At 42.2% G+C, this 27,326-nt stretch overlaps 3 protein-coding genes across 13 annotated transcripts in view; 1 reads left to right on the top strand and 2 right to left on the bottom strand.

Annotated features, from left to right (window-relative positions):
* LOC143497843 (NACHT, LRR and PYD domains-containing protein 3-like) overlaps positions 1 to 27,326 on the bottom strand; it is a 91,270-nt gene that overhangs the window by 41,399 nt on the left and 22,545 nt on the right. For 3 of the 5 annotated variants that reach the window (XM_076993432.1, XM_076993433.1, XM_076993434.1), the window contains exon 4: positions 2,206 to 2,260. The exons of 1 other annotated variant lie outside the window; for it this stretch is intronic. In XM_076993432.1, the coding sequence (XP_076849547.1) occupies positions 2,206 to 2,260 (55 nt within the window). Of the gene's footprint in view, positions 1 to 2,205; positions 2,261 to 2,899; positions 3,122 to 3,234; positions 3,343 to 4,196; positions 4,270 to 27,326 lie in introns of those variants that run through there. One more of the 5 variants, XM_076993431.1, reaches the window with a different exon arrangement.
* On the top strand, positions 16,018 to 17,570 carry LOC143497837 (uncharacterized). Its single transcript, XM_076993421.1, has 4 exons — positions 16,018 to 16,720; positions 16,854 to 16,954; positions 17,164 to 17,270; positions 17,385 to 17,570. Exons 1-4 carry the CDS (start codon positions 16,365 to 16,367, stop codon positions 17,568 to 17,570), a joined length of 750 nt encoding a protein of 249 aa, XP_076849536.1. The 5' UTR covers positions 16,018 to 16,364.
* On the bottom strand, positions 17,913 to 26,919 carry LOC143497847 (uncharacterized). Of its 7 annotated transcripts, XM_076993449.1 has the most exons (14): positions 24,923 to 26,919; positions 24,683 to 24,784; positions 24,360 to 24,443; positions 23,882 to 23,998; positions 23,688 to 23,780; positions 23,362 to 23,436; positions 23,174 to 23,242; positions 22,515 to 22,659; positions 22,294 to 22,417; positions 21,615 to 22,168; positions 21,326 to 21,519; positions 20,376 to 20,569; positions 19,426 to 19,619; positions 17,913 to 19,040 (listed from the first exon to the last, which is right to left on the bottom strand). In XM_076993449.1, exons 5-12 carry the CDS (start codon positions 23,705 to 23,707, stop codon positions 20,536 to 20,538), a joined length of 1,215 nt encoding a protein of 404 aa, XP_076849564.1. In that variant the 5' UTR covers positions 23,708 to 23,780; positions 23,882 to 23,998; positions 24,360 to 24,443; positions 24,683 to 24,784; positions 24,923 to 26,919; the 3' UTR covers positions 17,913 to 19,040; positions 19,426 to 19,619; positions 20,376 to 20,535. The 7 variants fall into 7 exon arrangements, with proteins under 7 accessions (XP_076849564.1, XP_076849562.1, XP_076849559.1 ...); XM_076993447.1 differs by lacking the exon at positions 23,882 to 23,998 and having other exon boundaries at positions 20,665 to 21,519; XM_076993444.1 differs by lacking the exon at positions 23,882 to 23,998 and having other exon boundaries at positions 19,715 to 20,569.

Genomic DNA, 27,326 nt, shown 5'->3' with positions numbered 1-27,326 from the left:
AGGCTGTAATGAGGGCAGAATCTACTAACAAGGGCAATTACAGAGAATATCCGTGTATGATGATGTCTTAACCACTCCAGTCATCCTCTGTTTTCTGGCATGTCCAACTACATTCAGAGTTATTTACAACTGTAGGCTCTGTTATTACAGCCTCTGGACTTAATGAAATCAAAGATGAAGTTCCATCTGCTTACATTTTTGACTGGCGAGTAGACAAGACAACTGACATTTTCATGTCATGCACAACAGTCTGTGATAATTTGTTATGTAAATACCGCAGGCCCAAACTTAGTAATGATTTGTGGATGTTTTATATTTCAGAACGACAAAATGTCCAATCTGTCTTTGGTTTTTTAAAATAACAGATGCAACAATTTGTGATGTAAAAAATGTGATGTACATTGTGACTACTGTCATGGCTTCCGCTAAAGGACTTTAAGATAAAGTTAAAGAAATTGACCCAGAAGCAATTTTTGTGAACTGCTATGCACATAGATTAAACTTGGTGTTAAACTGGTGCACAATTCATGCCTCGGTCCAGTGTTTTTTTTGCAACTTTCTATGGGTTTGTCACATTTATTGATAAACCCACATTTACTGTTAAAGGACGGCCTTTCCTAAGTCTTCAGGAAGTTCCCTGAAACTCTGCTACACAGTGGAGCTTCACATAACGGATATTAAGCACTATGACCCAACATGTATCATAGGCTCCTGCAGACTTTAGAAAGGATATGTTTTAAAAGAGTCGGGTGATTCCTGAGGAGATATTCTAACATTTGATAAAATGTTATGGCAGTTTCTTTGATATAGGGAGACTTCTGAGTTCCATGTTTTTAGAAAAAACAGTGAATAAAACAATGTATTAATCTTTTACATATATTTACATTGTTTTAAGATTGTCATTATAAACTTGATAGTTTAACAAGTTCTCTACATAAAATTTTAAAAGAGGTAATTTTAATGTTTATACAGTGTGGTTTAACTCGGTTGAGAATGATTCTTCATTGATTCATCAGAGTTTGTTAATTGTTTGAAGTACGCTACTTTGAAGTAGGCATATTTGTGTGTGCGCTGTTCTGTGTGACTAGGGGAGTGTGTGACTAGGGGCGTGTGTGTGTGTGTGTGTGTGTGTGTGTGTGTGTGTGTGTGTGTGTGTCGCGGGCAGTGGACGGAGGTTTCCCTACAGCGTGAGTCAAGGTCATGTGCAAGTGCATCGGTATGTGTGTGTGTGTGTGGGAAGACCTGAGTTAATTCATTGAGGGAAAGGTGACGAGGTCAACTCAGTGTGCTGAGGACCCTCAGAGTTACTTCAAGTCAGTATGGGGCCTCACTCAGGAAAAAAATGGTTTGTATGGACAATACCACCTTAGACTGCATGTTGGCTCCTCAAGGAAACGTTCCCCCTCTCTCTCTTTAAATGCTCGCGCTCTAAACACTCACCCCGGATTGGTGTGTTGAGAATGCCTCCTCATTGGTTCATCATAGTTTTGTTTGAAGTTACTCAAAGTAAGCATATTTGTGTGCGCATGCGCGGTTCTGTGTTACTAGGGATGTGTGTGTGTGTGACTAGGGCGTGTGTGTGTGTGTGTGTGTGTGTATGTGTGTGTGTGTGTGTGTGTGTGTGTGTGTGTGTGTGTGCCTGAGACCCTCTGTCTTTAACGTTGTTCTGTGTGGACTAGGGGTTTGTGTGTGTGTGTGTGTGTGTGTGTGTGTGTGTGTGTGTGTGTGTGTGTGCAGATAACGGTTTCCCTACAGCGCTAGTCAAGGTCATGTGCGAGCGCATCAGTGTGTGTGTGTGTGTGTCAACTAGAGGTCAACCTGTCACTTTGACATGAGGGGACCTATATTAATATATGACAGAGCTTAAATAAGACAGACTAACAAGAGAAGGGACAGAGATTAAATAGGACAGACTAACAAGAGAAGTCAACTGTGAAGAGGTGGGACTGATAATCACAGGGTGGAGTTACTGAATGGAAGGAGGGACAGACAGACATGAAAAACACATGGGAAGTATAAACAGGGAAAGGCTGGGCGGGGCTAGAGGGACCAAACAGACAGATTGACAGGAGAGGGTGGAGCTCAGCATGACACCTTACACACACACACACACACACACACACACACACACACACACACACACACACACACATACACATTCATACACGTACACACACACACACGAACACACACACACATACACACCTTGAATACTGACTCCAGTTTGTCTTTAGAAATCTTTACAGGTTTCTTTTGGGCACTGTGGACAAACAGAACAAACAACTTTAACAACTTTTACATTTTATAGACATGAATTCATATATATGTTACATTCCTGACTACATGTTACATTCATGAATACATGTTACATTCATGAATACATGTTATATTCAGGTACATGATGATGATGATAATGATGATGTGATACATGTGGAATAACCCAACACATCTGAACATGTCACGGTTCACTGGGCTCCCAGACTGAGGGACACTGAACCCAAATGCTGTAGTGACAGTAGAACAAACACAGAGAACCTGCACATGACTTTAACTCTGGTGATGTAGAATAATGTTTATGTGAATAGTGCCTCACTTTATTAGAAACACCTTGTACCAGTACACACTAGACACTTTATTATAAACACCTTGTACAGGTACACACTAGACACTTTATTAGAAACACCTTGTACCGGTACACACTAGACACTTTATTAGAAAAAACTTGCAGTTCTGAATCAGTCTAGTTCTTGTATTTCTCATCGTGTTTACTCTCGTAATGGTGAGTCAAACTGTAATCCTGTTCTCCACAAACTAAATACACAGCTTTACCGTTGACTTCAATAAATACATATTTAGAAGTGAATGTTTTGTTAAAAACTGACACTAATGTATCACTCACTGTAGGTCAGAGGTCACAGGTCCACTGCTAAAGTTAATAGGCTTATTCATGGACCTGTCACTCTTCATAGACACACAGCTGGGTACTGGAGATGATTCACTCTTCATAGACACACAGCTGGGTACTGGAGATGATTCACTCTTCATTAACACACAGCTGGGTACTGGAGAGGATTCATTCTTCATAAACACACGGCTGAATACTGAAAATACGCTCTTCACCCTGATGAAGATGAGGAAAGTGTTGAGTAATTACATCCTTCACTACATCTCATTTATCCTGAATATTCCCTCTTCCTGTTTCCTCAGATTAAGTACTGATGTAAAGCTCCTCACTTTGGGTCAGAGGTTTCTCCTTCACCTCTGGAGTTATGAGGCTCCATCATGGAGTTGTTCCTCTTCACACACACACAGCTGGACACTGGAGATGCTGCTCTCTGCTCCCTGTCAACAGTTCATCATAAAGAGGAGGAGCAGGACACTGAAACACTGATTACAATGAACCTGATGTCACTGTAGTGTGACTCTGCAACCAAACACAAGCCCAGTAACGCTACAGGAAAAGGACATTTTAACAGATTAGTTCATTACATTTTCCTGTTTCTGTAACTGTTGTAGTGTTGTATATGTACTTGAATGCTTACTTGACTGACATGTTACACTATCACCATCTCTTGGTTATGGGTATCACTCTTTTTTAGCTAATGTTCCACTTAGATGTTCCAGTTCAGAACGAATAAAGTGTGATTTAAAGCCCAAGACATTCCTTTCATCAGGACAAAATCTGTCAATTCAGTGACTAAATGAGAAAAACATCAGCCGGGAAACGTTAGAGTCTTTACAGATTCAGCTGAAAAATCTTAAATTCGACATGTGTGAAGACCTTCTCCTTAATTCCGTATAGAATTAAAATAAGACGCTATTTCCAGAGCGACAGAAGTTCAAATTTGGCAAAATTTAAAACATCTGATTTAAAATACAAAGCTCACTTTAGCATACGTCGGTAATCCTAATAACACAATTACAGCTCCTCCGGTTTCGTCAATTCTGTAGACCTCATAGGTCATTTATGAGAGGGCAGACTGAAACGATCTTGAAGATGTTTAACGTCTACTCGCTTTAAAATCTGCTCTGTCATCTGTTTTCAATTCGGCCATTTTGTCATCTTGCAGTAAGACTCACATACCTTTTCGTACATATTCAGACAGGTTTACGCCCTTTTATCATTAGAACATTAAAACAATATATTTTGTACATAATGTAACATTTATAACATTTCTCAGTGTTAATAAACTCACTGTCATATGTCAGTCTTGCATTCATAAGGTGATTCTTCTTGTTTACTTTCGGTTTAGTCTTGTCCCATCTGGCCTCGCCCATCACACCTTTACCTGTTTTACCTGTTTGTAGTGTTTTGGTAAAAAGTGATGGTGTTTTTTTATCCTGATTTTGTGGGCTGAAAGCTCAAATTATGTAAATATAAAGAAATAAATACTTGGAATTGTTTAAACTATGGGCCCTGAATCAATCTATGAAATAATAATCTAACTTTTGAATGTAATTTTAATCAACTTTTCCCCGATGTTCAAATTTTTCTGGAATCGGTCTGTAGGTCAACATAATAATATAACATAATAATACATAATTATAGAGGGCTGTGTTTGTGTGTGTGTAGATGTAACCAGCCGAATATTTTGGGCTGAGAAACGGCATCTTCTTTTAAGTCCCATTGGGCAGGGGGTGCTTTTATTCCATCTATTAGGGTAGTGAGCTAATCTCAGCTGCAGCCCATTTTAAAATAACAACTAATTCTTAGGGGGGTATGTATAAATACTGACCCAAGTCGGACGGTGAGGTGCAACATTTTGGTGTGTCCTGCATTGATGCTCTGCTGACTTGCAGTTTACTGTCGCGCTCAAACTTTGGACCAGTTACAGGTATGTGGGAGGTGTTTTTGTCGTAGTTAGTGATGGGTAAATGAGGCGTCAAGTGTTTCGACCCATAGGGAAACTGTATTGATACTGTGTCACTGAATATTGACACCTACTGGACCTTAAAAATCACTACAGGCAACCTAGTTGACGGACTGATTTGATGACCTAGTCCAGGGGTAATCAATTATATCTTTCCGCGGTCCAATTTTGGCAGATAGCTCTGACCTGAGGTCCGGGTCGGTGGTGGTGAACGTAAGTTGTTGAGCGGGGGGGGGGGGGGGGGGGGGGGGGGGGGGGGGGTAGTAGTTGGGGGGGGGGGGGGTGTTTTTTCAGTAGCCCTGAAATAAATGCTCCGGTTTAAAATTTAGTCTCCCGTAAAAATTAAAAAATATTTTTGGCATTTGAGTCCGTATCCAGTTAATCAGGAATGTGATTGGGTCCGGACAGGACGGAGTTCGCCATTTGGTGACCCCTGCTTTACAGGATGAAGCTGGAACAGCTACAGAGGTTATTCTGGTCAGCAGAGGGTTCTGCTAGTCTCGGGTCACAGTTGTTAGACTGACAGCACATCTCTGGTTTACAGATGCAGAAGGAGCAGTAAAAAGCAGGAGTGTCCTGTGGGTGGAAATAAACATTGTTTTGCTGTTGTTGAGGACTTAGGTTTTGAGAGAAACTGCGGTTTGCCTTTAACGTGAGCAGAAATGGCCTGTCTTCACTCCAGTTGAGTGTGTTTATAACCCAGCTAAAATATATGTAAATACAGGTGCGGTTAAGAACAACTTCAATATTTGTGATATCATGTGTATACTGAGGAGAATAAACCTAGGGAGAAAGATGTTGAATAACTGCAAATTATACAAAAATCACATAAAATACATTGCCCAAAAACTATTTTAATTGGATCTGTGGTCCATAATAAATAATGAAATAACTATGCATGATGTTTTCCAAAGACAAATTTGGTGGTGCCTGAATTCAGCCTAGGTCAATAAACATTAAAATAAACTACAATGAAATTACAGTTTACTGAATACACATGTTGACTTGGGTAGAGAACACGGCCAAACACACGAACAAGCAGTTTTGAGGGGGGGTGGCGAACATAAGTTGTCGAGCCGGGGGGGGGTGGTGTGGGGGGTGGGGGGTGTATGTGGCGAACGTAAGTTGTAGCCCTGAAATAAATCCTCCGGTTTAAAATATAGTCTCCCGTTAAATTTTTTTTGGCATTTGGGTCCGGACAGGACGGCGTTCGGGTCCGGATCCGGACCACGGTCCGCCATTTGGTGATACCTGACCTAGTCTATACAAAAGTTTTAAGTCTGTGACGGGCAGGGTGAGCGAATAAAAAGGAAGTGATCACGCCAAGTCTCAGGGAAAAGGGATGGTTTAATTGAAAGTGCGCAAACCAAAAACCCGTGACATAGGTCCAAATTAAGGATATAATGACCAGCGGTCAACTGGTACAAAGACAAGACATATATAGACAAACAAACGACCCTCAGGTGAAACTGGTCACGGACTCCGCCCACCTGAGGGATGCACACGACGTAACAAAACATCAACAGCCGCTGGAGGCGACCGGTAGGGGGCCGCCTCACCGTGACAGACCCCCCCACCAAGCCGCACTCCCCTCCACTGGGAGTGTGGCACACAGCGGCTGCACACAAAACATGAAGGGGCAGGAAGGCAGGGACAGCCAGGGACAGACCTCCTGCAGTCCGGGAGCTGAAACACAAAACATACAACATTACTCAGCTCACCTCCCTGGGCGGGACCCTGGACCGACTGGGCCGCTAACAACACAAAACCACGCCCCGGTCAGCCACAGGGTCCCCACGCCCCCACAGGTGTGAGGACGAGGAGCTACGGCTCCTTTCTCATCCCTAGTGTATGTGTGTGTGTGCAGGTTACCTCTCCAAGGCGTGGCTACTTCACCTCCTGGACCTACCTCCTCCCAGAGCTGACCCCTGCCTTCTGCTAGGGGTCACCCCAGCCTCCTGGGGAGCCAACCCCTCCCGGGGCCCCTCATCGCAAGGTGGACTCCTCCACCCAACCCAGGAGCACCAGAGACCGAGGCCCAGAGCACCCCCGACGCGGGCTGGGGAGCAGCCCCAAGGGCCTCCTGGTCACCCCGGGCAGGAGGGAGGATCTCCATCTTCAGCAGGAGCTTTTCAGACCGGAGCCCCATGGTCCCCAAACATCCGGGGGCCCCAGCCCTCTAGGGAGGGGCTCTTTATGACCAGGCTCCAGTCACCCCACAACATAAGGGGGCTTCTGCCAGGTGGAGATCCCCACAAGGTCCAGGAACACCGCCAAGGAGAAGCACCTGCACAGAAAACACACACACAAAACACAAATGCGCCTCAGACGCCCTCCGTGCCATACCCAGGGGCACGGGACCACAACCGGTCCCCCCCCAAACACACATGTAGGGGGAGGAGCATGTGTGGAATACATGTAACAATATTTCACGAACACGCTAGGACACAGCACACACGCAAATACTAGACAAACAGCAATTAGTGCGACAACAGAAAACGAACGGGACCGATGCATGCGTGCACTACATATAAACGATGGTGACGCGCCGCTCAGAGTCGCAGTTGCTTCCCACATAAAACACATGACACACGGGGAGCGAGGCGACAGTGATGAGCGGCGACCGCGTCACACACACAAAACACTTAACATATAACAAACGAGCACGCACAAAGATCCTCATGTCCGTTCACCTGGACACACTAACACCACACAAGACGAAGAGTGTTTCCAGGAAGACAGCCCTGTCCCTCGCCGTGCCACAAACACAACACATGGGCACGGCGGATCTCTTCAAACAAACACTACGCAGACAAACACTTACCATGAGACATGACCACGAACGAAGGAGAAAGAAAAAGAGACTGGCGGCTTCTGAAAGGTGGCTGGTCATTCTGTGACGGGCAGGGTGAGCGAATAAAAAGGAAGCGATCACACCAAGTCTCAGGGAAAAAGGATGGTTTAATTGAATGTGTGCAAACCAAAAACCCGTGACATAGGTCCAAATGAAGGATATAATGACCAGTGGTCAACCGGTACAAAGACAAGACATATATAGATGAACAAACGACCCTCAGGTGAAACGGGTCACGGGCTCCGCCCACCTGAGGGACGCACATGACGTAACAAAACACAACATCAACAGCCGCTGTGGACGGAGGCGACCGGTAGGGGGCCGCCTCACCGTGACAAAGTCATTGTATTTTATTGTGTATTATAGTATTTCATATATTGTTACATAAAAAAATCTTTGATATTCTTAGATACAGTCAATAAATAATGTGAACATGTAAAATAACGTGAAAAAGTGAATGTGTTTGGAATGAGGATGCTTGTGAACTGTTTTTTTTTTTTTCACAAATTTTTATTTAAAAAAATAAGTTTTTCCAACGTTTTGAATTTTAGTCTGGTACGCTTTTTTGAAACAACTTCTCCAGCTGTAGAAAATACTCGCTCACACGGGACAGATGAGGCTGGAGTGCAAAGATATTGTAAGGACAGCCGGAAGAGATTTGGATAAATAGTCTTTTGGTTTTGCAAGTATATCAAAGGGACCTGGCAATATTGCCCTTTGCCAGGTATTTCTGCACCTCCTGGATGGCATCAGCAATGGCACTTTTGGTTTGTCTGCTTATTTCAACATCAAGATGGTGCCAAAGGTTATCTAAAAACAACAAATTGGCATTTAAGTACATGATGTCCAAACAACAACAAACAAATAATGCTGAATAACTTGCTTGATGTGGATGCAGACAGCCGTTGTGAAGACGGTCCAGGCTGGGGCTTATGTGTGCATCCAATTACAGATGCACATTCGGACCGCAGTCTACGGATGGCCTCATTGCCCTTGGAGGAACTGCGGAACCCGAGTGATTTAAATCTGGGGTCTAGAAGTGTTGCTAGGGTCAACACTAGGGATGCAAATGATTAATCGATTTTAGATTAATTGTCGATCAAGAGGTTACTCGATCAAAATGTATTAATCACGATTAATCGTTAGAGAGCGCTGCTGTAGTAACTTGAACAGAGCGTAAGAACGAGAGGTGAACACGTGTCGCACGGGCGAAAAGACGTGCGGTGTGGGACCATTTCAACATTGTTAATTTAGGCAAAGAAGTCAAATGTTCTTTGTGTAATGCGGTATTGAAGTACAACAGTTCCACTAGCTCACTCAATTATTTGAACACCATGCATGCAGCTGTCCTGGGGTGAGTTTCCCGAAACGTTATTTGCGCTAAGTACTTTGTAACCTCGTACGTTTAATACGAGGTTACGAAGTACTTAGCGCTAAGAACATTTCGGGAAACTCACCCCTGCATGGCACCTCCTGATTTTGCCAAGTCAAAAGTGTCCTGAGGGCAACAATTTTGATGATGTCCCAGGGCCAACATACACACCAGCCAATCAAAAGCACTTAATGTCTATGACATCATCAAAATGAGCCCGTTTAATTTTCTGAAGAAATTCAAATGAACTAAGGTGTCAGGAATGTCACCTGATAGCCATTAAGGACTCAGCTGTTCCTCATCACCACGCCCACATTCCAGGCATTCATATACACCGTCATCACAACACCTCGTCGCGAAGTATTGCCAACTATGTTGCATACCGAGCGTTATCATACCCTGCTGTTTCTCCTGTGTACCGACCTCTGCCTGTTCCCTCGACCCCGTCTTCTGCCTAGCCCTCAGGTACCGTACGGACTCTGCCTTCCCGTTACGACCCCGGACCGGATAGACCACTCCCAACAAACGGCATTAGATCAACTCCATTTATGCATTAACATCTCGCATTCTCTAGTTGTATCTATCTGCCAAATAAAGAGCACTGTGCTTTTGCATAAGGATCCCTCTCTGTCTCTCTTTAACGTTACAAAATACTTCGCCTTTAACATGGATCCTGCAGAAGCTCAAACCTATCCGGAGTGCATAGCAGCCAGCATCGCGGCGTTGAAGGAGGAAATCACACTACTTACCGAGACGACTCGTAACCAAGGGATTACCATCCTGGCTCTCTCGGAGACCCTCCATCAAGCCACCACCGCGCAGAACCTCGGTACTCCTAGTCCCGTAATAGCCTCCGTGTTACCCTCCGGTATTCCTGTCGCTGTTCCGGAGCGATACGACGGATCCCCTGAACGCTGTAGACACTTCCTGATGCAATGTGCGTTGTACTTCATGTACCATCCTACCCAGTTCCAGACCGAACGTCAAAAGGTTCATTTCATCGTCTCCTTCCTTACTGGAGAGGCAGGTGCCTGGGGAACAGCCCTGTGGAACTGTGAAGATCCTGTTCTGGAGTCGGAAGATCAGTTCACAGCCCTCGTTCGGTTGGTCTTCGATCATCCCGCAGCGGGGCTGGACATCGGCACACAGCTGTGTGAAATACAACAAGGAGGACGCAGCGCAGCCGATTACGCCCGGGAGTTCCGCACGTTGGCTGCAGGGAGTGGCTGGGGGGACTCAGAACTGAAGACCGTGTTCCGACGCGGCCTTAGCATCGACCTCCAGGTGGAATTAGCCTGTCAGAGTGACGACCTGTCCCTTACAGAGTACATGCAAGCTGCTGTAAACGTGGATAAAATATTAGCCACTCACCGTCCCAACCGTGAGAGATCTCCTGTGTCAACTCCCCGTGTTCAGTCTTCCAAACCCCTCGGCGAGACACCCCATGCCTTCCCAGACCCCGTACGATTGAGCAGGTCTCCCCTCACGCCGAAGGAACGGGCTCGTCGTGTCCGCGAGGGCCTGTGTGTTTACTGCGGTGAGGAGGGTCACTTCCGGGTTGGCTGTCCTACACGTCCAATCCACTCCAGAGACAGATCGCCCTCGCAAGAAAGAGTAAAAACACCGTTGTTTTTCATTAGTGGTAGGTCCCAGCTTAGCCTTCCCATACTACTCACCTGCGGTGGTATCACCAATCACTATTCGGCTTTAGTGGACTCTGGTGCCGGAGGTGATTTCCTAGACACGGACTTAGCCAAATCGCTAAACATTCCCACCGAACCAGTGAAACCCCCACTACACATAAATGCTGTCAATGGTCAGCCTATCGGTGACGGCATGGTGACCGTACGTACCAAGCCTGTCGTTCTCCGAGTTGGTATGTTCCACACAGAGCTGAGACAGTTCTACCTGGTGTCCTCTCCCCGAGATCCAGTTATACTCGGTTTTCCTTGGCTAAAGACACATGATCCAGAAATTTCATGGAGGACTGGAGAACTCACCAAGTGGCGACCACAGTGTTTAGAATCCTGTATACACCTACCTCTCCGTTCCACTACGGTGGAGAGTCCCGACACGCCCCTCTCTAGAGTCGTACCTGAACAGTACCAGGAGTATAAGGACGTCTTTAACAAGACTCAGGCCAGTCTATTACCCCCTCACAGACCTAGCGATTGCGCCATCGACTTTCTCCCCGGGTCGTCTTTGCCCAAGAGATCCAAGCCATACCCTCTCTCCCGTCCCGAAGATGCCGCGATGGAATCTTACATCAGTGAAGCACTGCAGAAGGGGTTCATCCGCCCATCGACGTCCCCAGTAGCAGCCGGATTCTTCTTCGTGGAGAAGAAGGGGGGTGGACTACGTCCCTGTATTGATTATCGTGCGCTTAATGCTGTCACCTCGAAGTTCGCTTACCCCCTTCCCTTTATCTCTGCTTCGCAAGAGCGATTGATGGGAGCGACTGTATTCACCAAACTGGACCTGAGGAGCGCTTACAATCTGATACGCATACGGGAGGGGGATGAGTGGAAAACTGCCTTCGTTACTGCTCGAGGCCACTATGAATACCTGGTGATGCCCTATGGGCTGTCAAACAGTCCGTCAGTATTCCAAGCCTTTATGGACGATATCTTCCGTGAGATGATAGATCGTTTTGTCTTCGTTTACATTGACGACATCCTGATTTATTCTCCCTCACTCACCGAACACGTCCAACATGTCTCCGCTGTCCTGCAACGTCTCCGGGAGAATAAACTGTATGTGAAAGCTGAGAAGTGCGAGTTCCACGTTTCTACCGTCTCGTTCCTAGGATGTACCCTCTCGCCGGGCCAAATGCACATGGATGCGGATAAGGTGGATGCAGTGACTAACTGGCCGGTACCTCGTTCGACGAAAGAACTGCAACGGTTCCTGGGATTCGCGAACTTCTGCCGTCGTTTCATTAGGAGCTTCGGTTCGATAGCGGCTCCTCTCACCGACCTCCTGAAAGGGGGGAAGAAGACGCGCTTCGTGTGGTCCTCCAAAGAGCATCAAGCGTTCAACACGTTGAAAACAGCGTTCACCAGTGCACCCATATTGCACCTCCCGGATCCTAAACTCCAGTTTATCGTCGAGGTTGACGCATCGGAGGTGGGTGTGGGCGCTGTTCTATCCCAACGACAAGGAGACCCCCCTAAACTGTTTCCCTGCGCTTACTTCTCAAGGAAGTTGAAACCGGCCGAAGTAAACTACGACGTGGGAGATAGAGAACTCCTGGCTATGAAACTAGCACTAGAACAGTGGCGTCATTGGCTGGAGGGCTCCGAACATCCGTTTATAGTATATACTGACCATAAGAACCTAGAGTATGTGAAGTCCGCCAGACGATTGAACCCGCGTCAGGCAAGGTGGGCTCTGTTTTTCTCCCGGTTTAAATTCTCAGTGTGTTACAGGCCCGGTTCCAAGAATACCAAGGCGGATGCTCTGTCTCGGATCCACGACCGATCAGCGAGCGATGAGGCGCCGGTGCATATTCTCAAGGACTCTTGCTTCCTCGACCTCATAAGATGGGATGTGCAGGACGACTTGGATGCGGCTTTACTCACTGACCCCAGTCCCGAAGACTGTCCCGAGGGTAAGCAATATGTCCCGGTGTCGTTGCGAGGGCGAATCCTCCAGCTCGCCCATGACACGGCAGGAACTGGACACCCTGGCATCACTCGCACTCGCCACCTCATCGCTCGGAAGTATTGGTGGCCATCGTGGGAGGATGACATTCGCGACTACGTACTCGCCTGCGAAATATGCGCTCAGTCGCGGACTCCACGCACCTTACCCACGGGTAAACTCCTCCCGTTACCTATCCCACGTCGGCCATGGTCACACATAGCGGTCGACTTTGTTACCGATCTGCCTGTCTCAGGAGGCAATACCGTAATCTTTGTTGTAGTGGACAGGTTTTCGAAAATGTGTCGTCTGATTCCTCGCCCCAAGTTACCTACAGCCATGGAAACAGCATCGGACATCTTCCACTACGTCTTCCGGATCTATGGGCTCCCAGAAGACATCCTGTCCGATCGAGGGGTTCAGTTCACCTCGCGCGTCTGGACCCAGTTCTGCAAACTGCTCGGAGTGACAGCCAGCCTGACGTCAGGATATCATCCCCAGTCCAATGGTGAGGTGGAGCGGTACAACCAAGAACTGGGCCGGTTTCTACGCCAGTACTGCGCATCTCAGAGAGACTGGCATAAATATCTCCCCTGGGCTGAGTATGCACGCAACTCCATAATACACTCCTCCACCAAACTCACTCCTTTCCAAATCGTCTACGGCTATCAACCCCCGTTTTTCCCATGGGATGAGACGCCCTCTGATATCCCTACACTAGACGAGTGGCTGACGCGCAGTGCTCGGACCTGGGAACAAGCTCACGTTCAGTTGAGACGTGCCCTCCATACCCGCCGCATGAATGCTGATCGCCGTCGTCTCCCGGCCCTGATCTATCACCCTGGTCAGCGAGTATGGCTCTCCACTAAGAATCTCAACCTGCGTCAGCCCTGCCGTAAACTCAGTCGACGCTACATCGGACCGTTTAAAGTGCTGAAGAGGGTTAACGCCGTAACCTACAAACTTCAATTGCCCCCTCATTATCGCATTAATCCCACCTTTCATGTGTCTCTCCTTAAGCCTGTCCATTACAGCCCCATGTCTGTCTCATCTGTTCCTGCCCGTCCCCCGGAGCCGCTGGACATCGACGGTCGGCCGGCGTATATCGTCAGGGAGCTGCTGGAGTCCCGACGTCGGCGTGGTGGTCTCCAATACCTCGTCGATTGGGAGGGCTTCGGTCCTGAGGAGAGGACCTGGGTGGCCGCACGGGACGTACTCTGTCCCTCGCTCATCGCCGACTTCCACGCTGCCCATCCGCATTTTCCTGCCCCCCGGGGCCGTGGCCGTCCGCCTTTGCGTCGTGGAGCGTCAGGAGACGCTCCGTTGAGGGGGGGTACTGTCAGGAATGTCACCTGATAGCCATTAAGGACTCAGCTGTTCCTCATCACCACGCCCACATTCCAGGCATTCATATACACCGTCATCACAACACCTCGTCGCGAAGTATTGCCAACTATGTTGCATACCGAGCGTTATCATACCCTGCTGTTTCTCCTGTGTACCGACCTCTGCCTGTTCCCTCGACCCCGTCTTCTGCCTAGCCCTCAGGTACCGTACGGACTCTGCCTTCCCGTTACGACCCCGGACCGGATAGACCACTCCCAACAAACGGCATTAGATCAACTCCGTTTATGCATTAACATCTCGCATTCTCTAGTTGTATCTATCTGCCAAATAAAGAGCACTGTGCTTTTGCATAAGGATCCCTCTCTGTCTCTCTTTAACGTTACATAAGGTAACTGACTTCTGCCAAAGCCTCAGGTAAGCACAATTATATTAATTTCTTGCATTTACATTTACAATTTTTACATTACAAAAATGTATAAAAATATATTTAGAATATTAATTCGAACAATAAAGGAATATTATAATACATAAAATATTACGATTTACAGTGAATGGTGCATAAATGCTTAAATAAATATAGCGGTGCGTCCCTACTTCGCGGATTTTCGTTTATCGCGGGTGGTTCTGGAACGTAACACACGCGATAAACGAGGAAACACTGTACATGAAATACAGGTATTTCAATGCAGTGCTGATGTTAAGCCAAATTTGTAGTTAGCTTATCTAGCTAGCTGTCCTAGCTAACTAGCAAGAACGACCAGCTCCACAGTGCATAGGAATGTAGGGATATATATACATTCATTTCCATATATCTGTATTACTTATATAGACAGTACTAAGATAAGCAGACAGGTTTTGAAAAGCATCTTCTTGAGTCCATCATAATGTGTGTCGTCCTGAGTCCATCATAATGTTGTCCTGAGTCCATCATGTGTGTCGTCCTGAGTCCATCATAATGTGTGTCGTCCTGAGTCCATCATGTGTGTCGCCCTGAGTCCATCATAATGTGTGTCGTCCTGAGTCCATCATTATGTTGTCTTGAGTCCATCATCGAGTGTGTCGCCCTGAGTCCATCATAATGTGTGTCGTCCTGAGTCCATCATTATGTTGTCTTGAGTCCATCATCGAGTGTGTCGCCCTGAGTCCATCATAATGTGTGTCGTCCTGAGTCCATCATAATGTGTGTCGTCCTGAGTCCATCATTATGTTTGTCGTCCTGAGTCCATCATTATGTTGTCCTGAGTCCATCATAATGTCGTCCTGAGTCCATCATAATGTCGTCCTGAGTCCATCATTATGTCGTCCTGAGTCCATCATAATGTCGTCCTGAGTCCATCATTGTGTCGTCCTGAGTCCATCATTATGTTTGTCGTCCTGAGTCCATCATTATGTGTGTCGCCCTGATTCCATCATTGTGTGTGTCGCCCTGAGTCCATCATTGTGTGTGTCGCCCTGAGTCCATCATAATGTGTGTCGTCCTGAGTCCATCATTATGTGTGTTGTCCTGAGTCCATCATAGTGTGTGTCGTCCTGAGTCCATCATTATGTTTGTCGTCCTGAGTCCATCATTATGTGTGTCGCCCTGATTCCATCATTGTGTGTGTCGCCCTGAGTCCATCATTGTGTTTGTCGTCCTGAGTCCATTATTGTGTTGTTGTCCTGAAGATGAGTATACTTAAAAACTGTTTTATTTGTTTTTATTGTCATATTCAGATTGAAGATGGAAGACTGCATTAGAAAAATGGTCTTTCAGGAAGAGAAAAGAAAATCACACAACAAAGAAGCAAATCTAGAAGTCCACATCTTAACAAAAGAAAATAATCCTGAAGAATTCATAATGAATATAATAAAGACAATGGGGTCCACTTTGGGAACTTTTAGATGTACTTGCTCTTCGAGTGTTACTGACCAAAGGAACGGATACTATTTATACCACTGCAGCCGCTCTGGAAAACCTAGACCTCGAAGCCATAAGGCAAAAGGATGTAAGGCCTATGTTTCATTTAAAATAAAAACAGAATGGGTCAATTATATTGCAATAGTACAAAGAACATTCAATGTGCATTCAGGCCACAGCCCAGATGACCAATCAGAGGGACACGTGCAAAGTATATGTCCTGAGCTAGTTAAAGAAATTGAAAACTTTTTACAATTGGGTGTGAAACCAGATACCATTCTTGTCAAAGCTCATGAATGGGCTAAGGAGAAAGGATATCATGACTTGAACAGCCGTGCCTATTTTGTTACACCAAAGGACATTGAAAACATTCGAACATGCATGATGCGTAGATGCCGTTTACACAAAGATGATTCCCAAAGCACATCAAAACTTCTTGAAGGCCCACTCAAGGAGCATGTGATTTTCTATCAAGCCTACACTGATTCCACAGATCTCATCATTGTTATTCAAACACCATCTATGTGGAACAATCTTGAGAAATATGGGAAAGACATTGTGTTCATGGATGCCACCTATTGTGTAAATCAGTATGACTTCCCTTTATTAACACTTGCCATTAGAGACAGCCATGGTCACGGCATACCTGTTGCATATCTCATCTTAGGAAATGAAAAGCAAGCCACACTTGAGCTGGCATTAGAAAAACTGAGGCCTGTATTCACAGTAGCGCCAAGGTAATAATACATGCATGTAGAAATATAAATGTCTCTGATTTTAAATAATTATTCCAACAAATTGTTGTTTTAAAATAGTTATATTAGTTATATTTTCTGTATTTATATCTGTTGTATTTTTTTTCTTGTAAAGATGCTTCATGGTGGACAAAGACCAAAGACAAATTAATGCTCTTCGGAAAGTATTTCATGAGTCAGACATTTTGCTCTGCTGGTACCATGTTACACAAGCAAGTACATTTTAATATTGTTGTCAGTGAAAATTTTTTAGGAAAGTATATTTGTATACAACATTGCATAAATACTTGCAATTTTCTATCTGCCTTAGTAATGGAATTTTAAAGCATAAATGTATGCAAATTACCATAAAATATATCCACAATGTTTTTTTTTGTACGTTTTGTAATGGAAAAAACATGTTTCTTTTCTTAAAATACAGGCAGTGATGCGCTGGCTATCAAGAGGAGAATCTGGTGTTAGTGGAGCTGATAACGCAGAAACAAGACAGGGCATCATGCAGTTTTTCACAAAACTGAAATCATGCTCTACAGTATGTTGTATTACTTTACTGTTTCTGTGTGGATACATATAAATCTGTAACAAATATAGATAAATGACAGGACATTAATATTAAAATGCTGCATATATAATTCTTGTATGACAGAAAGAAGAATTTAATGAAACCTCAGAGATGTTCCTTTGCCAGTTTGCCAAGTTTAAAGAAGTATGCATATACTTTCAAAACAACTGGGAGAAAATTGGTCATATGTGGGCTGACTTTGGTCGATGTTATAACCATGGTGACTCCGATACCAACAATCTTATAGAACGGTACATTTCTGCTTATTAACTTATAGGGCAGTAACTTATTCATTATGATAAAAAAATTGTTTGTACTAATCCATAGTATATGGACATATAATACTCATCTGTCATAGAAAAACTTTCTTAATTTATCCACATAAGTTATTAGAAATATTTCTAGGTAGTTTCCCTTAATGGGGACAATGGTAGTCTAATATCTAGAATAAACATGTTTAAAATTTCAGTAGGTGTGAAAATATTTACTTATTATATGTTTGTATTTTGTAAATGTTACAAGTTTTAACTTTTTTTTTTTCAAAGCTTTTTTCACCGCCTCAAGTACCAGTTTCTTTGTGGTGTAAGAAACCGAAGACTGGATAACCTCATTGAATTGCTTCTGGGAAAGACAAACACATACTTCAACATAATTCAGGATCTGCAGGCAGTCGGAAGGGTCTTAAACCCTCTGGAGGCAGTTCAAGAAAGCACTTTTAAATGTGCCAACAGAATGCGAGAAAATGGTTGGATGGGTAAAATTAATTTGATACAGACAGATACATTTATATATCATGTGCCATCAGAAACCTCTTTAGAAGTGGTTTATAATGTTTGCCCTGCAGAACATTATTGTAGTTGTGTCATTGGTTGTAGAGGTCGAACATGTAAGCATTTGCTTTTGATAAATCTTTTACAAAAGGATGATGAGGAAATCTTTCCAAATATAAGCACACAATTACAAGTCCATGCTAATAACTTGCTTAAAAATTGCAAGTATACTATTCTTTGCCAAGACAACAAACAACTGATCATTGAAGGTCTGTGCAGAAAAGGCCCATTTAAACCATGCATTACTACTAACACATGTACCTGTTGTTCTTTTTCACATTATAACAAATGTGCTTGTCTACTTGTTGCGCATGAACTTTTTGGAACAGCTTTGGAATCTGTGGCCATTCCACAATCACAGAGTCCATGTCTTTCAGCAACTGTTGATGTCAACCAAAGGCACAGTTCCTCAGTAAGAGAGCTTAAATATATACTGGAAGTTGTTTGCAAATGGAAAAAGGTCCCAGTGCATATATCAAATAAGATACATGAGCTTGGAGTCGAAGTGCATAGAGCAAACAATCAAAATGCATCAAGCTTTATTAAGAGCTGCAGTGATGACAAAACAAGGAAAATATTTCCAATATTTCAAAACAGAACAAAAAAGAGAAAAGCCAGTCAATGTGATAAGGCAGAAAATTTAAAAAGCTTTCCAATGAAAAAAAGGCAAAAACTAATTAGAAAATGTAAGAGACTAAAAAGAATACAAAACTAATTCACATATTGTAAAGAGTACAATGAAATTTGTAGTATTTTAGATTTGGAGGTTTTTTTTTACTATTTTAGTTGATCCTCTACAAAAGATAGGCAAAGATCTGTTGCAACTGGGCCAAAATTGTGTGTTTTTAAAGAAAAGTCAGAATCTGGGCCCAACTCATGCAGGTTTTGTCTTATCTTCTTTATGGTTTTCCTATAGAGAAAGAAAAATAAAACATAGTGAACTTTGCACTTCTTAATAGTCTGCTGGGAATAAAATGTGTTTATGTGTATGCTTAATATGGTGTTGATTTTTTAAAGCTAAATGTATAATGTAGCTCAGTGTAAAATATGATAACACATTCATTAAAAACCTGTGAAATGTCATTATTGTCTTTCTCTTTTCTTTGTTTGTTTAACAGTGAAATTTGATTTTTAGGTACCAGTGTAATTGTCTCCACCATTCTTGTGCAAGTAACTCATGTGGACTGCAGTTTTTTAAAATATAACAATAATTCTACAAAGAATTACTCCACCTTTATTGTTGAATCCTTAACCCAATACATGAATAATGACCCTTGTAGTGTACTTCAGCTTACATTGTGACCGCTGCATCATCGGGTGGTATGCCCTGAATGAGTTGGGCCTTGGGGAAGTACTTGGTCAGGCTGGATCCATAACCCAGAGCAAGGTCCTGGGCTTCTCCCTCTGTGAGAGCACTAAACATGCTCACCTGGGTCTTTGCCTTCTTTGGTTGGGCTAATACCTCTCTGGGAATGTCCCGTTTCCCAACCTGTTAAAAAATATAATTAAATATAAAAACTCGTACTTTCTTTTGTCAATGAAAATATTTGTATATTTGTACTCAAAATATGAAGAAACAGTAACCCTGATCAGGCTTCTCAATACGTTTGCTGACATATTTTCTCCTTTCACGCGTCTCTTAATTTCTTCCTCATCAACACAGTAATGTTTTCCTGTTACTGTTAACCTTCCAAGGACATTGTACACTTTTCCTTTGCTTTCTATTCCTTGCTTTTTCTGACTCCATTCTCCTTGTCCTGTCGATTCTTCCTCCTTTCCATACCCCTCAAGGCTTTCATCTTCCTTTACTAAAGCTTCAAGTAGATCCACAACATTTTCCTTTTCACCACAACCCACACCATGCGTCTTCTCTTGTTTTTCACATTCTTTGCACTCGATTATCTCATTCTCTCATGGGAATAAAATGTGTTTATGTGTATGCTTAATATGGTGTTGATTTTTTAAAGCTAAATGTATAATGTAGCTCAGTGTAAAATATGATAACACATTCATTAAAAACCTGTGAAATGTCATTATTGTCTTTCTCTTTTCTTTGTTTGTTTAACAGTGAAATTTGATTTTTAGGTACCAGTGTAATTGTCTCCACCATTCTTGTGCAAGTAACTCATGTGGACTGCAGTTTTTTAAAATATAACAATAATTCTACAAAGAATTACTCCACCTTTATTGTTGAATCCTTAACCCAATACATGAATAATGACCCTTGTAGTGTACTTCAGCTTACATTGTGACCGCTGCATCATCGGGTGGTATGCCCTGAATGAGTTGGGCCTTGGGGAAGTACTTGGTCAGGCTGGATCCATAACCCAGAGCAAGGTCCTGGGCTTCTCCCTCTGTGAGAGCACTAAACATGCTCACCTGGGTCTTTGCCTTCTTTGGTTGGGCTAATACCTCTCTGGGAATGTCCCGTTTCCCAACCTGTTAAAAAATATAATTAAATATAAAAACTCGTACTTTCTTTTGTCAATGAAAATATTTGTATATTTGTACTCAAAATATGAAGAAACAGTAACCCTGATCAGGCTTCTCAATACGTTTGCTGACATATTTTCTCCTTTCACGCGTCTCTTAATTTCTTCCTCATCAACACAGTAATGTTTTCCTGTTACTGTTAACCTTCCAAGGACATTGTACACTTTTCCTTTGCTTTCTATTCCTTGCTTTTTCTGACTCCATTCTCCTTGTCCTGTCGATTCTTCCTCCTTTCCATACCCCTCAAGGCTTTCATCTTCCTTTACTAAAGCTTCAAGTAGATCCACAACATTTTCCTTTTCACCACAACCCACACCATGCGTCTTCTCTTGTTTTTCACATTCTTTGCACTCGATTATCTCATTCTCTCATGGGAATAAAATGTGTTTATGTGTATGCTTAATATGGTGTTGATTTTTTAAAGCTAAATGTATAATGTAGCTCAGTGTAAAATATGATAACACATTCATTAAAAACCTGTGAAATGTCATTATTGTCTTTCTCTTTTCTTTGTTTGTTTAACAGTGAAATTTGATTTTTAGGTACCAGTGTAATTGTCTCCACCATTCTTGTGCAAGTAACTCATGTGGACTGCAGTTTTTTAAAATATAACAATAATTCTACAAAGAATTACTCCACCTTTATTGTTGAATCCTTAACCCAATACATGAATAATGACCCTTGTAGTGTACTTCAGCTTACATTGTGACCGCTGCATCATCGGGTGGTATGCCCTGAATGAGTTGGGCCTTGGGGAAGTACTTGGTCAGGCTGGATCCATAACCCAGAGCAAGGTCCTGGGCTTCTCCCTCTGTGAGAGCACTAAACATGCTCACCTGGGTCTTTGCCTTCTTTGGTTGGGCTAATACCTCTCTGGGAATGTCCCGTTTCCCAACCTGTTAAAAAATATAATTAAATATAAAAACTCGTACTTTCTTTTGTCAATGAAAATATTTGTATATTTGTACTCAAAATATGAAGAAACAGTAACCCTGATCAGGCTTCTCAATACGTTTGCTGACATATTTTCTCCTTTCACGCGTCTCTTAATTTCTTCCTCATCAACACAGTAATGTTTTCCTGTTACTGTTAACCTTCCAAGGACATTGTACACTTTTCCTTTGCTTTCTATTCCTTGCTTTTTCTGACTCCATTCTCCTTGTCCTGTCGATTCTTCCTCCTTTCCATACCCCTCAAGGCTTTCATCTTCCTTTACTAAAGCTTCAAGTAGATCCACAACATTTTCCTTTTCACCACAACCCACACCATGCGTCTTCTCTTGTTTTTCACATTCTTTGCACTCGATTATCTCATTCTCTTGACCTAAATTTCTAATTGTCCCTTTTTCACCTGTTTTGTCCTCTGATTTCTTCTGTTTGCCCTCTCTGTTGTCATTTTTCTTTTCTTTTGGACATACTTTCCATTCACTTTCCCTTTTAATTTGATTACTGCTTCTGTTTTTTCTTTTCATGGCTATCTTGTCTTCCTCATTGTTTCTGACCTCTTCTGTTTTGTCATGATCTTTTTGCCTCTCATTGTTTTCAACTGTGAAAGCATGAGATTCAAAATGTTTTAAAAAATAAGCAATTATGAAGATGAAAAGGAACGTTTAATTTCAATGGTACACTAAATGACAGTTGGTGCATAGTGATGAAGAATGGAGATGCTACCTGCACAGACTTCACAAGAACTGAGAATATTCTCTTTGAGCTCTTTCCTTGCTGTCTTTGCATCCTCCATTGTGAACCAGTGGCTTTTATCAATTATGTCTTTTGACACATCTATTGGGAGATCCTAGGTGAGAGTGACAATCATAATATGAAAAGGTCAGTTTATATATTAGATTTATAAATTTGACTTTTATAAATCAAAATTACATTTCTCAAGATACCTCCAGGAACCGCCTTGCAAACAAGATGACAAAAATACCACATTCTGTTGATCCACTTTGCTGGGGAACAGTAACAGAAATAGCAGGAAGGGATGCAAAACTTCTTGGAGTTTTGTGTGTCTGTTCCCAGGCTGCACTTAAAAACCTGTTAAAGAAAATAAATTGTTTTTATAAATTTTATAAATATATACTGTACTATGCAAAAATGATAATAAATTATACCATTCATTTATTTTTTAAAGATAGAAACAGAAAATACAGAAAATATCCCCACAAAAAAACGTTAAAGCTATCAAGCTATCAGCACTTAGTGTGACCTCCCTTGTCACTAAGTATAAGTATAAGCATTAAAATTTTGTTTTGTAGAGACTGAAGTAATTTTCTGAAGTAATTATTTGGTTTATTATACCAGATTTTAAAGAATGCCAGGTTGCTACTATTACTACAGTGTAAGAGGAGGTTACACTATATATTGTTTTTAATACTGCTTACAAATTACATGAATTTTCTGGTTGTATTTTAATAAATTGTAAATATTTAAATATATTGAATTCATACCATTGTTAAAACAACAATGCACAGTACTATAAATATTACAAAAGGATTCCAAAAAGAATTACAAAAAATAAATGATGGATAGAAAATGTGGAAAAAGTTACCCTCTGATATTGCAAATGGTTTCATTGCCACCAGATCTCTGTAAAGAATCCAGGATAAGGATACAGGGTCTGATAAGACAAAAGTGGCACCATAATTAACGGTACATCTAAAATGTTGCTATCTATCGAGTAGGTGTTCAGTATAGCAACCACATTAAAATTGATTAAGAAAACCTGAAACACATCACCTTGCCTTGCCTTGTTTTTTTGTTTCAAGAGGGTCCAGTCCTGGAAAGCAAATAATCAGCAGCCTCCAGTGGTTTCTGTTAAAATTCAAAGTCAAAACAGAGGAGGAGAAAATATTATTCAGACAGGAGCAACCACACCTCAAGCAAACACTCTACACCATGATTAAAGTAAAAACTAGGGTTAGTGTCTATTTCTACTAAACTAGGGTTAGTGTCTATTTCCACTAAATATTTTGATATAGCCTCATTGACTAAAATCCACTCCACTTGTAGTTTATGTGTAGTTGTTTTCCAGAATAAACACTGCCATGTGAACATATACTTACCCATTCACATGTTGACACATGAAAAGATACTCCCGACTGAAAATTCTTCCAGCTTTCACCCAGGATATGGCTTCATTGTAATCACCTTGGCTACTGAAAACAAGTGAGAAGTTAAAAAATATTGTTTACAACTTAAAATGAGTATTAGAATGATATATATATATATATTAATATTATATATTAAAAGTCCTCACCAGGATTTTGCTCAAGCTTGCTAGATTTTCTAATTAGCAATCCAGGTAAAATTAGTGGAATCAACACAATCCAGGGAGCCTGAGCAAACTCCTGGTGAGGACTTTTAATCGCGGCACCTGGAATTGACAGCACTAATATATATATATATATATATATATATATATATATATATATATATATATATATAAACTCAGATGTATAAAATGCACAGCACAACGCCATGGATTCAAGTTTTAAACACAAGCAAACACAAACATATAAGGCTATGATATTTTTCTAGTCTGGGGAATCTGTGCCCTACACATTTTATCCCTGGCCTAACACCTATCCAGCCCATGAACTTGCTAATCAGTTGTTGAGCTGGATCAGGTCTGTTGGGGCAAGAAGCAGTGGAACTTTGCAAGTGCACCTATCCTCTAAGAGCAACCATCATGAAGCATGGCTGCTCATGATGTCATGAAGTAACAAACGTCTTACCTACGCTCCAGTTTGTTACCAAATAAAACAGGAAAGAAGTAAGTCTTTCTCTGTAATGGGGGACGTAGAGATGAATAGATATTCCTAAAAATATTAATGAAAGATAATTAAGCTCAATAAAGTGTCAGGTCAGACTGTTGTAGTTAATGTAGTGCAGTAAGAGTGGTTACTATTGGGACAAAGCATTTACAGATCTCACCTATATGGAACCTATTACTTCTAATTTGGTTATTTTGTAAATTTGACTCAAATTGCATTAAACAAGCTTGTAAAATATGTAAAATTTTATTTGAAAAATTTACCCAAAAATCTTTCATTCTAACCTGAATTCTAGTTCTAGAATGACATCATCGATCCACTGATTGTCATCGAGTGTAGCTAGGGAGTCACTGTATACAACAAGACTGGTTGGCTTGTGTCTCCATCTGTAGTGAACAGTAAGAGAAAAACAATGACACTGATGCAAATAAACTATACTCAATCAAACTAATGTACACAATGTAAATATTGTTTTAATTCAAATATAGTGCTTCAAAAAACTTACAATTTAAATATAAACTTACTTTTCAGCAGCCATTTGGTTGTTCCTGACCAGTAAATGTAGTTGCTGAAAAGGAAATACGATATAATAAGAAGTATAACCAACATCATGATTAAAATGTAACTTATTTTATGTTATAACATTATTATTGTTGTTGGCAGAACAATAAACACAAGGTCAACACAAGTGATGATGGATTCAGGACGACACACATTATGATGGACTCAGGACGATACACACTATGATGGACTCAGGACGACACACATTATGATGGACTCAGGACAACACACATTATGATGGACTCAGGACAACACACATAATGATGGACTCAGGACAACACAGGTGATGATGGATTCAGGACAACACACATTATGATGGACTCAGGACGACACACATTATGATGGACTCAGGACGACACACATTATGATGGACTCAGGACGACACACATTATGATGGACTCAGGACAACACACATTATGATGGACTCAGGACAACACACATAATGATGGACTCAGGACAACACACATTATGATGGACTCAGGACAACACACATTATGATGGACTCAGGACAACACACATTATGATGGACTCAGGACAACACAGATAATGATGGACTCAGGACGACATAATGATGGACTCAGGACAACACAGATAATGATGGACTCAGGACAACACACATAATGATGGACTCAGGACAACACACATTATGATGGACTCAGGACGACATAATGATGGACTCAGGACAACACAGATAATGATGGATTCAGGACAACATAATGATGGACTCAAGACGACACACATTATGATGGACTCAGGACGACACACATTATGATGGACTCAGGACGACACACATTATGATGGACTCAGGACAACATAATGATGGACTCAGGACAACATTATGATGGACTCAGGACGACACACATTATGATGGACTCAGGACGACACACATTATGATGGACTCAGGGCGACACACATTATGATGGACTCAGGACGACACACATGATGGACTCAGGACAACATTATGATGGACTCAGGACGACACACATTATGATGGACTCAAGAAGATGCTTTTCAAAACCTGTCTGCTTATCTTAGTACTGTCTATATAAGTAATACAGATATATGGAAATGAATGTATATATATCCCTACATTCCTATGCACTGTGGAGCTGGTCGTTCTTGCTAGTTAGCTAGGACAGCTAGCTAGATAAGCTAACTACAAATTTGGCTTAACATCAGCACTGCATTGAAATACCTGTATTTCATGTACAGTGTTTCCTCGTTTATCGCGTGTGTTACGTTCCAGAACCACCCGCGATAAACGAAAATCCGCGAAGTAGGGACGCACCGCTATATTTATTTAAGCATTTATGCACCATTCACTGTAAATCGTAATATTTTATGTATTATAATATTCCTTTATTGTTCGAATTAATATTCTAAATATATTTTTATACATTTTTGTAATGTAAAAATTGTAAATGTAAATGCAAGAAATTAATATAATTGTGCTTACCTGAGGCTTTGGCAGAAGTCAGTTACCTTAGTTCATTTGAATTTCTTCAGAAAATTAAACGGGCTCATTTTGATGATGTCATAGACATTAAGTGCTTTTGATTGGCTGGTGTGTATGTTGGCCCTGGGACATCATCAAAATTGTTGCCCTCAGGACACTTTTGACTTGGCAAAATCAGGAGGTGCCCCCTGGCACGGCACCAGTGCACCTGGTCAACCTAAAATCACAGCTACACCGGGAAGGTGAGCGTTTTCGAAGCTCGCTACGAAAAAAGAAGAGTGAGCTAAAAACAAAGCTAGCTACTGCTTCTGCTGTAGCCCTTACAACAGATTGTTGGACGGCTCTAACAACAGAAAGTTACATTACCGTGACGTGCCACTACACTGACGAGAACTGGCAGCTAAAATCTGCAGTGCTGATTACGACGAACATGTCGGATAGACACACCGCTGACAATTTAGCTGACAAGTTCAGTGATGTTGTGGAGACTTGGGCACTCTCCGGTGTTACACCGAATTCTGCGACCGTCAAATTTTTTTGACCGCAGAGGGCGCTATTTCGCAGTTTCAGTTAGTTTCAGTTCACAGGCACGAGCGCTTTATGAATGCTGCGTAAGCTACGCCGACGCGCTTTCTTTTCTCGTTTTGCTGCTGTCCACGAGCCAAAATATGAGAGATGCGTGTATTTACATTTTATGTCGTCTGTTAACAAGAATGTTTCATTACAACATTTTTACACGTGACGACAGGAGTAAAGTCAGCCAATACATACACCTGACAATAGCAAACTTTTCATAAGTAAGTTTCCATGTGTTTCCATGGTAGATGTGACAGATGTGCCTTGGCATGGGGTCACCAGTTCTTAATATGTGACCCCACTGAATTTCCACCTATATTCATTTTGAAAACAGC

This window comes from Brachyhypopomus gauderio, unplaced genomic scaffold (genome assembly GCF_052324685.1).
Source record: "Brachyhypopomus gauderio isolate BG-103 unplaced genomic scaffold, BGAUD_0.2 sc113, whole genome shotgun sequence".
Taxonomy (NCBI): Eukaryota; Metazoa; Chordata; class Actinopteri; order Gymnotiformes; family Hypopomidae; genus Brachyhypopomus; species Brachyhypopomus gauderio.
Note: the sequence above shows the minus strand (reverse complement) of the source record. Positions and strands in the feature narration are given on the sequence as shown.

Bases quoted from the DNA above. Each gene is read 5' to 3' on its own strand.
- LOC143497837 (XM_076993421.1), top strand. From the start codon at position 16,365: ATGATGCGTAGATGCCGTTTACACAAAGATGATTCCCAAAGCACATCA. The intron at 16,721-16,853 runs GTAATAATACAT...TTTCTTGTAAAG, and splicing joins GTATTCACAGTAGCGCCAAG to ATGCTTCATGGTGGACAAAG. The intron at 17,271-17,384 runs GTATGTTGTATT...CTTGTATGACAG, and splicing joins AACTGAAATCATGCTCTACA to AAAGAAGAATTTAATGAAAC.
- LOC143497847 (XM_076993444.1), bottom strand. The intron at 23,781-24,359 runs GTAAGACGTTTG...ACTTGTTTTCAG, and splicing joins GGTAACAAACTGGAGCGTAG to TAGCCAAGGTGATTACAATG. The intron at 23,437-23,687 runs GTAAGTATATGT...GAATTTTAACAG, and splicing joins ATGTGTCAACATGTGAATGG to AAACCACTGGAGGCTGCTGA.